At 44.1% G+C, this 11,861-nt stretch overlaps 1 protein-coding gene across 1 annotated transcript; it reads right to left on the bottom strand.

Annotated features, from left to right (window-relative positions):
* Positions 1–73: 73 nt before the first annotated feature.
* Positions 74–10,490, bottom strand: npc1l1 (NPC1-like 1). Its single transcript, XM_040194882.2, has 21 exons — positions 10,292–10,490; positions 9,090–9,251; positions 8,040–8,948; positions 7,209–7,502; positions 6,679–6,902; positions 6,460–6,560; positions 6,201–6,373; positions 5,951–6,079; positions 5,499–5,681; positions 5,300–5,414; positions 4,926–5,191; positions 4,535–4,624; positions 4,228–4,418; positions 3,033–3,160; positions 2,815–2,944; positions 2,674–2,729; positions 2,434–2,584; positions 2,080–2,311; positions 1,802–1,915; positions 1,133–1,295; positions 74–1,029 (listed from the first exon to the last, which is right to left on the bottom strand). Exons 1-21 carry the CDS (start codon positions 10,331–10,333, stop codon positions 803–805), a joined length of 4,080 nt encoding a protein of 1,359 aa, XP_040050816.2. The 5' UTR covers positions 10,334–10,490; the 3' UTR covers positions 74–802.
* Positions 10,491–11,861: the final 1,371 nt, after the last annotated feature.

Genomic DNA, 11,861 nt, shown 5'->3' with positions numbered 1-11,861 from the left:
TTTAAGTGTCCTATGCTAGATTAGCATAATATGTAACTGGGGGCATATATAAAAAGTATAAACAAATGCACACTTAAATCTGGATTATTTAATTACACACAAGGCGCTTAAGATTTTAGTCCCAAAAATACATTTACATTACAGGTCATTTAGCAGACGCTTTTATCCAAAGCGACTTACATTACATTTTGAACCCATGGCTTTTTTTTACATTTTGGCCCAGGGAGCAATTAGTGGTTAGGAGTCTTGCTCAGGAACACTTCAACATGAGACATGGGGCAGCTTGGAATCAAACCACCAACCTTGCGGTTTCCAGCACACTCTCATTACCCCTGCGCCACGACAACCAATATGTTTAAACAATACATTTAATATTGCGCCAATGATTGCTCATTTTACAGAAATGCTATTTAACAAACATTTATATTAAAAGGTGGAGTGTGTGTTCCTTTGAATCACTCTTACAAAAGTGCTAATGTGAAGTGTTCACACAAACAGAAAATTACATTAAATACAAAAAACACAACATGACTTATTCAAGAACATTTGTCGGCTTCCTGCCCTGTCAAATACTCTCAAAGCTGAACACTATATCGTTGAACACTGTATCTTGTGAAGAAGGATGTGTGGTTTTTCCACTCTTTGCGATAGTCCACTCTTGCATTGCTCAGAAATATTGCACAACTGTTTTTTTGTTGTCCAGTTCCACCGTCCCCAGTCTGATTGAGGTACATACTGTAGTAAATGATTCCCATACAGAGGTAAATACGTGGTGCTCCGTTCTTTTCGGCGTGCATCCTTGTTACAGAGGTATTCTCTCATCAGAGCTTTCTGCCTCTTGTGCAGGTCTGTGGGCTTCTGTTGGGGCCTTTATGGAGTTTGAGTCGGTGGGTTCCTGTTTCGTCTCGTTGTTTTCATAGCTCAGGTTGTCATAGGTTTGTCTCATGCTGTTTCTCAGCTCCAGCTCCTGTCTGGCCTTAGCTTTCTCCTGCTGGAGCTGCAGCAGCACTGCTTTATTCACACCAGGACCTGAGAAAAGAAAACATCAAGATGAAAAATTGTTGTTTTGATACATAGTGGTTCTCTAAGTCTCTTTGTTGCACACGTAAACAAGCAGCTATAAGGTGCGTACCAAAGTAGCTTAGCAGCACGGGGAGGAAGACGAGTCCGTGAGCCATCCCCAAAAGTGTGATGACGAGGTTTAATCGGAAGAAGAAGATCTGAATGAGTTGTGCTTTGGCGAAGGCCAGCACAAGGATGCCCGGCAGGTTGGTCATAGCAACACCAGCGAACACCTAAAGAGTACAAAGATTTGTGTACATGAAATGGATGGTTCAAATAAAACACCTGTTTTTGTATGTGTTTATTTATACAAAAGTGTGTGTGTGGCCCCTTCAGTCCACTAGGTTTTTGTTCTGGGTGCTATTTATCTTGCTGGATCTGGTCGGTCAGCTAATGTGCCACACCTGGGCCTGACTGGTCTGTGGTTAGTTTATTAGTGATTCCTAATTTCTTTATCACCCTTCGACCAAGGCCATACAACTTGTTCATGTCAACCCAACCAGATTACATCTTTCATAAAAACAAAGTGGCCCTGCCTGGGCTACAAGTCAACAAGCCATTTACAACCAGCAGAAGTGGGGATTTTACTGTCCTAACTAAACCGGGTGGAGGTGTCGCTCATCGCCTGATTACACATGCTGTACCAAGAGCAGCCAGGACACAAACACAGTGGATCAGAGGGGTTTTCGCAGTGAGGCATTACCAGTGTCAGCTTTAGCTTCCTTCAAAGTTCACTTACCGCACTGCCCATGGTTGCCGTGGCTTCCATAGCTCTTTCTACACGCGTGGGCTTCGTGCTGAGCGCAAAAGATCTTGTCATATGAGACACAAACTCGACAGAGATTCCCACTGCCTGCAAACAACAAAGTTAATATAATTTAACCAAGTGAGAAATTACACTACTGCTGTAATTATGGGTAATTTAGATGGATTACAAAAAAAAAAAAGCCCTCTCTAGAGACATTGTACACCTGTCCTCAGTGGATGAGTCGTGCCCCATGACAGACATGTTCTTACCGTGACCAGATTGATCAGGGCCACGGCGTTGTAATGGATGCCCCAAAGCGTCATGACACCAACGGTATCCACGGTGATCATGACTATTGTGATCAGGTTGAGCAGACCGGAGCGCAGATCCAAACCCAGCAGCAGGCAGCACACCACGAAGGTCGGCAGCAGACACAAGCCGATGTTGAAGAGTCCCTCTGGCACAATCGTCAGGTACTGCTCGTAAAACACGTTAGTCACCCTACAAGAAGGAAAGAAATATTGGCCATAAACGACTGCATTTGTTTAATGCCAATTACCATGTGAATAATTGGCAACAGAGTTGCAGAAGTGACAATACTTCTTACACAGAGTTGTACATACGTGTAAGGAAATACTTCAAAGTCCGGGGAGGTGCCTTTTATATTCCTCATGCCCATTGTGATGTTGTGCGCCAGCTCTCTGGTCTTCAGCAGTGCGGCGGTGAACTCCTGAGAGTTGGTCAGAGGCACGTGGTAAGCCATGAAGCGAGTGGCTGGGGAGCACGGGGAACAAAAGGTTCAACTGCACCGTTTCCATTCAAAGATCAAGAGATCTTTTGGGCTTTGCTTGACGGTGACATACCTATAATTTCTCCACTCGGATCTCTCACCACCGCTTTGTCGTAGGCTCCAAGGCCACTGTAGTAAGGGGAGATAAGCAGTGAGAAAAATCAATTTTGTGTTCTTTGTTTTTTGCGTGTGACGTGCACACCAGGACACACACCCTTTGGGGCACTGCAGGTCCGGCCTGTTACCCAGGAAGTCAGGGAGGAAGCGGTTGAATTCTTCCACTTTGGGCCTGAGTACGCCGTCTGCAGGAATAGCCATACACTTTGTTAAACAAAGGAGGCCCGCTGCAAAGACACAGAAGCAGAGTGGGTGTTAATACAAGACGGGTAATTAAAGTCTTTAAAGAATGTGCATTATTGTGATGATTCTCACATTCGCTTGCAGGACAGAACTTCCCAGCATTTGGACCGAAGGTGTACAGACGACAACATCTGGATCCAGGGTTCAGCCAGTCAATGAAATCATCTACCCAGGAGTTAGCAGGAATCGCTATGTAGGATCTACAGAGAAACATTGTCAATGGGTTAATGAAGGCAGGAATACTAATGTCAGTATTTCAGAAAGTGTCAATCAACAGAACATAAGCAACAGTGTGTTTTTTCGTCCATCAATAGTGAGACTAGAGATAATAATAATAAATAATGTCTGTATTATACAACCACTAATACAGCTACAGTTGGCAGCTAGTTAGTTTAGTTTATCACCAATAATAGAACAAGAGGAAGACAACTAGTAACACCGACATGATGTTCTCTCGCCATAGAGACATAAACTCTTTTATCACCTTTTGACAGTGTCACATGGGTGAAATTAACACAATTGTAGCTCATTAAAGCCAACCTGTGAGAACTAAACTGTAAATAAGCCTAAACATTTTTTATGTCCTTTTTTCATTTTCTTACATGTTTCAATAACATATGATTTCGGATTTGTGGTGAATTCCCACTTGATGAGAGGAGCTTCACTGGTTGCCAGTAACAGTATGTAACTTATACTTCCAATAACACATTATCTCCATAACCTTTGTTATCTCAAGGAAAAATACCCTCCACAGACAGATATTATGCTGACAACACGTGCTACAGTAACCGCCAGATAATATGCAGTGGGATGCATTCACACATTACAAGTTATATATTTTAAGATTTGTACTGCAGATTTATACAAACATGTATTTATTCCTCCCACTAATCCGTCTGCTCATAACTTCAACACAAGGGTTTGAGTAGTCGTTTTAGGGGATGTTTTGTGCGTTTGCTCTCTCGCACGAGAGGAACCCTTTATCTGCTGCGTGACGTTCATACAACCAAGTTCATCATTAACTAATCTGATTGGCTAGTATGTAAGAGGTTGCTCCTCTGATATCAGCAGGTTCAAGGATCTTTCAATGAAATTATCGTGAAGGACAAGAGAGAGAAACTCGTTGATCTGAGCAGAGGAGCTGGCTGATGTACTGTAGAGTTCAGCTACGCAGTCGCATGTTCGTTAGGACCGTAGTGCAATAAATGGTGCGGGTCAAAAAGATGATCATTTACATTGTCCATATTACAGAAATGAAAAAACTCACAATTCTGGGTGGTTGGCGGCGTACTGGATCTTTTGAGTAAGTGAGAACTGATCGCAGCCCACGCTCGAGCAGACCGCATTCATGCCGTCCACAGTGGTGAAGTTGAAGCCCTTTTTCGTCACAAAATAAACAGGGACTCCAACCTCAAAGTATTTGTACAGGTACTGGAAATAGTCCAGCATATACGAGCCCTGCAACAAAAACAGAATCACATTTAATAAAGTATTTATCGATCCATCTTTGCAAGGTTACACTGAACCAGCAGGTATGTGTGTACAGGCGTGTACAGGAAGCACTGTGTACTGACCTGGGGCATCGCCAGCTCCTGGTCCAAACCCACGGTTACATTAAACATGAGAAACAGGGATCCACAGAACATGAATATGAAAACCACCATCTACAGAGAACACAGGGCAGAACATCTTAAACAACTATGCAGTTAAAACGCCAATGCAAAAAAACGTGAAAATGAACTGTTTGTGTTATCGGCTCTGACCGCCAGCTCTGTTAGGACGACCCCCCACATATAAATAGCTTGTTGTATGGAGGCTTAGTGTATTACATGAGCATACACTAAACATATTCCATATCTGCCAATGGATCCCACTAAAGGAACATTACAGGTAACTAGTTGACATGGGCTGCTTCATGAAGGATAATCTAGTGTGATGTGATAGTTTGAGGGTTAGTAGCTTTACCACTATTATCCTGGTGTAACCGTGCAGCAGCACGGGGGCGTAGTATTTCCTCATCAGGGGCAGCAGGAAGCCCTCGTTTGCCGCGTGAGGACGCTTGGTTGACACCGAAACACAGCAGAGCAGTTCGCAGCGGTTGTCGTCTTGGCGCCGGGTGTCCAGCGACAGCAGCGCCACAAAGGCTGTCATCTGGAGTATGAAATCCATGAGCACGGCCAGAGCAGCGTAGAGAGCAAAGGTCTTCACTGCTGGCATGGTGGACAAGGCCCCTTGGGTAGCAGAGAAGACACAGTTAGGGATTAATGCATAAAATTGCATGGAATTTAAAATGCATGGAAGTGTCGTCCAGCTCGTGTAGTTTGTGCAAAGGTTCCTACCTAGAAAGAAGCAGACAGACTCTGAAAGACTGCACAGGAGCATGCTGGGAGCCACGTTTCCAAGGACGCGACCGATCTGCTCCTCTCTCTTCTCTTGGGGCCGACGCACATCTCTCTGCGCAAAAGTAGAGACGGGCAACGTCACATAAATGGACATACATCTTTGCGGGACATCCACTGTGCACACCAGTGTACGCACCTGGTACTCCAGAACAAAGATGAAGATGTTGTCAGCTCCAACAGCGAGCACCAGGAAAGGCACGACCTGCAGAATGACCAGCGAGGACGGGATGCCGATCCAGGAGTAGAAGCCCATAGAGGCCAGGACAGAACAGCCGACCACCAGTATCCCACCCAGACCCACCAGAAACTTGGAGTCCACCTGTAGTAGGCAGATAGAAGAATCCAGATGTTCAATCAACTCAATAAACATTCTCTGTACCATGCAGTCGTCGTCGTGTATCGTGTCTTCTGAATTGAACGGCCTCATGGCAGCCATAAAGATAAGTGCTATTCAGCTAACTCAGCCATACCACTGCAGTCTCTCCTTATTGTAAATGTGATAAGTGATTCTGGGCGGAGGGTTTGGCACGTAGTCCACGTCGTGGACCGACCTACGGGCTAAATTCACAAATGTGAATGAAATCTCACCAGTATGCGTTTCCATGAAGAGTACTCTCCTAGTGCCACGGAAATGTAAACAAAGATTACTGCGTAGCTGATCATGAAGATGGGGATATCTTCTGCCGTGGTCCGATTAATCTCATCCTCCAAAGATCTCTGAAGACCGATGGAGAAAACAGAAATATGAAAAAGGGTGAGGGGCTTAAAATAGTGAAGGGGTAGATGAAGAGGAAAGAACTCATTCCCCTTGAAAAAGCAAAAATATGTTCTACTGCACCTCTGCCATGTACGCAAAGGTGAAGTTAGCTGCAGGGTTTTTCTGGTAGGCCTGGACTATTTTTAGAAATTCTGTCTCCCACTGCATGGCCACTCTGTACTTGGGGTTGTCCCGAGCGTAGTTGTTGAGGGAGAAGGTCATGATTAAAGCCTCAGCATTGGTGTAGTCGTCATCTGGCAAAAGCAACAACAATAATGTCCAGGTTTTTCTGTGTTCATTGTACAGCTGTTTTATGCATTTTAAGACAAAGGTTACTCACCCTTGTAGCCTCCCACAGCCAGAAAGGAGAAAACTGGAGCGCCGTAATCCGCCATGCAGCTCATACGTAAATCCGTAATGTCTTGGAAGGACAGGGGGGAGCTTGAGAAGCGATGGAAGAAGAAAAGGGAAAGTCCTGTTGAATCTCTTGAGCAATCACAGATCCGTCAGTGTTTTTTTCCACGTTTGATCTGAAAAGGCAGTCTGATGAAATCCTTACTTGAGGCAGTAGATTAAGTGGTCTCTCCAGTCCACTTCTTTGGTAACTCCCAGCTCCGTCATGTTCACCTTGGCGTTGATGTTGTCCACGCTGTTTTGGAAGTACTGTGGCAAGCTGTTGACTGCACAGTCCGCCAGGTTGGGGTTGGATGGGTTCAGTGGTGCGAAACATACATCCTTCAGACTCGCCGTGCGGTTCAGATCCTCCGACCAGAACTCAATGTTCTAAGGACGGCATAGAAGACGCATCGACGTGTCAAAATAATACAGGGAACCTCTCAAGCGCCGTCAACTTTGAGTACAGATCCTCTTGGGAGCCTTCAGGTTTACCCTGTATGATGCATCTTGTGAGGGATTCGTTGCGTTGGTAAATATGGTCTCAGAAAAGTATCAATTCAGGTCTCCTTCAAATATATCCGATTGCACACACTATATGGTTCGTGCAAAATTACAATACTTTCATTTTTCGTGGCAATATAAACCTAAAACAAGGCTTTTTACATACAAATAAACTCATGATTCTTGTCTCACCTGGATTTCTGTCTGCAGCTTCAGGAGCTCAATGATTAGATCTTTAGATAAAATCCCGCTGAAGTTCTGCACTCCAAACAGCAAAGAGTCGTAGATGTGACCTTCTCTGCCCGGCGCTGTCAAGATCAGCTGGTTGGTCCTGAAGAAGGGGTCAAAGTGAGCGTCGTGGAAATCTTTCTCCTGGCGGGCGCGGCTGTCCGCAGCAGACCACAGCTCGACCGGGTCAGTGGTGAGCTCAATGTTCTTGAGGCCAGCACTGAAAACGGCCACGACTACAGCCGACAGCAGGAGCACCTGGAATAGAAAGAAAATATTAACAAATGAATTACCATCTGGCCAATAGCCTCTTTTCTTTTTTTTATCCTAAAGACTGTTCATTTTTAATGGGTTTATAAAATATCTTCCAATTTTGTTTGTAAAATATTCGCCAATGCTAAATTGGGGTTCTCTGCTGTGCTTTCAGTCCGTCCTTCTCAGTGTTCCCGAGACTGATTCGTTGGCTACAACGACAAATTTAGAAATGCTCTAATCATACACACAATTTGCTTTAAAGGAAGGTTACATAACTTTTATAAAAGCAAAAAAAAAAACATGGGCAATGGAAGGCCACCTTGCTCAATTGCCTTACTTGGTCTGTAAGGACCAGTTGCAGATGTTTGCTAATCAAATCTGCCTCTAGATTCTTGTAGCTTCCATTGCTGCTTCAGTGGCTGATGTTCAGCAAAGGTGACACAATCTTTAACCTTTTAAGTAAGTCCACTCAGCAGATGTCTGTGACAATGCCTGGTATTATGTGTTTTGCTGGTTGGAGCATACGATGGGGAAACTAACCGTGAGAGGATAGGTGGCCATGAGCGTTCCCCAACGGCAAAACCCTTTGCTCAAGAAAGCTTGAGCAGCCATGCTGTTCCTTTCAGCACAAGTCACCTCCGACGGATCGATGGCTTGCTGAGTCACATCGTTACTGTTCTGGTCTTTGCCTTTGCCCTTTCCTCTCCCCGCATCCTTCTTTTTCCAAGATCTCACCAGGTAGGACACGGTCAGGTAGAAAAGGAAGGCAAACATGAGGAGACAGAACAGGATGATAGAAATCACGAGGAATCCGTCCATCCCGAACAGTTGGAAGGGGCCCGGCGGCAGCGCAGGAGGTGGCATCTTCGGGCACGACTCTTGGCAGTCCTGGCAGGAGCAGAGCTCGCCTCCAGACGGCGTGGTCTCGTTACACTTCAGGGCACGTCCGTTGTAGGGAATGACGCCCTTGGGAAGTCCCTCAGTCTGTCCCTCTTTTATTAGTTGGAAGTCGATGTCCAGCGGGGCCAGGCCGTTGCTGGAGTCTCCCTGGAAGTCATACCAGCGCTGCGGGTTGCACAACTTGGCGCCATAGCGGCCGCACATGGTGGCGATGGCGAAGCCTCCCGTGGCCGGGATCCTTACGTTCTTGCACGACTGGAAGGAGCCGTCTGCAAAGGTGGTGCTCAGGAAGGCCTGGTAACCTACCACCGCCTCCCTCGTCACATTGCTCTGGCTAGTGACGTTCATAACCTTTGTGACTTTTACTGTCTGGCTCTGGTCGGGGCTGCAGGTGTTGATGCAATGCAGGTGGGCGAAGTTCTCAGCGCACGAGGGGCAGCGGACCAGCACCGCTTTGGATAGGGTCAGACTCATTTCCAGGGACGACAGCTGCTTAATGGAGCAGCAGGCGTAAGTGTTGCTCTCTCCGCGGTCCAAGATGGGACACACCTGCAGCGAGAGTAGGTGCTGTTTAATAAACTGTCACACCCAAACACGAAGAACAAGCAAAAAAAACGTAAGAATGAACCCACTAAACCGCGCTTTACTCAATCCGCCTCTTCGCCACATCACTGAGAAGTATCTACAGACCTGTTGGAGTTTCTTGTAGTGTGCTCCTGAGAGGGCTCGGGCACGGCTGTAGTCCAAGCACGGGACGGTAGGAGGAAGCAGAGATCCTCCCACGGACGGGTTATGGCCGCACTCCTCGTAGAAAACGCAGTAGCCCGGCTGGTGTTGGGCCGCTGACAGCACCTGAACACAGAGGAAGCCACATTGGGTTGAAGGTAATCCAAGAAGAATGCACACTTGTGACACCTTTACATGCGACATAACAATATATACAATTGTGCAGAAATATATTACTGTATGTAAAATTCGCCTACACTACTTTGCAAGTATTACCATGTTTAACAACGTAACACTGTAGTTAACACACATTCATTAACTCTGTGTGCCACCACTGCATCTTCTTAATGCCATCTTGACAACTATAATTCCCTTTTAAACACCCCATCGTTTGTTTTTTCACTTCGTTATTTAACTTTTTCTTTTCTTCACTTGTTCACATTATCATTTCTTAATTCTTATGACATATTACATTATTTTACTTGACTTGTTGTCAACTTGAATTGTTCAAATTTATTTTTTTAATACAATATACAGATATATTAAGAGTAAATAACGTATGTATTAAAAATGTAATGGTTGTATTATGACAGTGCCTGAATAAATCCAAGTGTGACAGAAACAGAAACCCTGTAACTGTAAATTAATATACGTTTTTCTATTTTCTTTAAACTTTCGGGTGTATACCAAACAAATTATGAAATACAATACACATTGCAATAAGTGATTAATCTCACATATTACATATATACACATATTACAATGTGTATTGTTTTGGTTGTCATTTAATATCGTAAATGCTGTTGAACCCACAACTAGAAAACACTTTTTATGTGCAGAGACATTTATACAACGTTTAAGTTACTTGGTCTTTGTTGCCTGTGTAAACAGGTCTCTAACAAACCAAAGATGTTATCATACACTAGGATATTTATGGTGGTTTACTACTGAAACAAAGTCCTTTTATAAACACAAACATCTAGACGTTATTAAATACAAAAAGCAATGGCCCGAGATCTTACTCCAGTCAAGTCCTACAACATGTTAATGCTGGAGTCTGACAACAAAACTATGTAAGATTACAACTAAAATAAGTGTACTATGTTGAAACTACAGTTACACAACTCAGTCACAGGTTCAGAAGAAACATCAGCAGACCAACTTACCACACAAGTCAGAAAGGTGATCAGGGCTGCGGCGCGAAACATGATTCCAAATATTTTCAGAGTCGTTGTCCGCAAATATAGTATTCGATTGAGTGGATGTGAATCACGGCTGCCCTGTCGGACGGTACATCAGACAAAGTAAGACAGCGAGGGACAGTCTCCCCTGTCGTCTGTCCGTCTAACAGCGTTTTGGTTGGGGAAGGAAAAACATCACAACATGTACGGGGTCATCGGTCCTGTGATGTCACACCTTTCTTATCTGGTCTGATGTCGCGGCTGGCCAATCACAGCTATGGATGACTAAATCCCTGTGTGATAATTAACATGGGGGGGGAGATATTCATTGTGGAGATCAAATCAAATCCAGCCGTGAGACATTACAGGAGAATCTGACCACGCCTAGTTCTTCACTTCACATGTATATCTACTTACTGTACATTCCGCAACGTCTGCTTTATTGAAGACACATCGGTTGACTTAAAAAACAACTATGTGGACCTTTAGACAGACCATCATCTAAGTGACAAGATATCTGATCTGTTATGTAGAGAGAGATATCTGCTAATTACCCATGAAGATGTTTTATGATCACTTTTTAGATAAACATCTTTGAAGGAGGCATCCATTTCCAGGTCAGCATGACTGATCACTACCTGGATCACATCTTACAATATCAGATCAGCTTTTGAATCGTGTTGTCAAGGACATGTCAAGGTCATGGCTCCAATAGGACTTTCAACCAAGACTCCATCATGTCGCAGGTGCACGGGGCGAAGGTGCGTGATTTCAATTTGTGATAAACAGAAATGGTTCAAAGGACAAGAAGAAATGGGACACATCATTTTTACCATTAAAAAATATATTGTTTGTTAACCCATTTTTTTTATGCCCACACTTGATGTTCAACAACCCTGAAAAAGTACACAACCTACAAGCACCAATTATTCATGAGTGGCAATCTCAACATCATTTTTTTAAATTCAATAAACAGTCCCAACATTCGCAGGTAAGATTGCAACGTGTGCTGCTGCAAGTCTTACAGGGTGGACAAAGGTACAGGGTTTCAAAAACCTTCTCTTGACCACCTCTTTTCTGACAGCTTGCTAATGTCATGCACACATCATTCACTTTCTCCTCTTTATGATTGAGTCTTTATCAAAAAACATTTATGACCTCTCATAGACGGGATAATCTTGACTTTTTGGACTCTGGTACAGGCGAAGGTTTTTCCTTAGAAGTCTTTGCCATCAGCGGAAAACTGAGAAGATATAAAACCCTTGCGTGATGGAGATTAAGACAATGCGCTGTCATCCTCTATCTGTTAAAGTCAATTTGAATTTATTTGACTTATAAAGCTCTAAACCAACAATCCCCCAAAGATTTTGCTAAATTTTATGTTGAAGCCAGATCACAGAGGTCCTCCGCCGCGGTTTGTTTAATTGTTCCATTTCTGCACTGGATGATTGAAAGGGAAGCACTCTGAAAAGGACCCATCTGGCATCTGCCATTATTGTTCATTTTGTTATTGAGTAATATTACAGTATATCGGTTTTTCTACATGAAGCACTGG

Source organism: Gasterosteus aculeatus, chromosome 13, assembly GCF_964276395.1.
Source record: "Gasterosteus aculeatus chromosome 13, fGasAcu3.hap1.1, whole genome shotgun sequence".
Taxonomy (NCBI): Eukaryota; Metazoa; Chordata; class Actinopteri; order Perciformes; family Gasterosteidae; genus Gasterosteus; species Gasterosteus aculeatus.
Note: the sequence above shows the minus strand (reverse complement) of the source record. Positions and strands in the feature narration are given on the sequence as shown.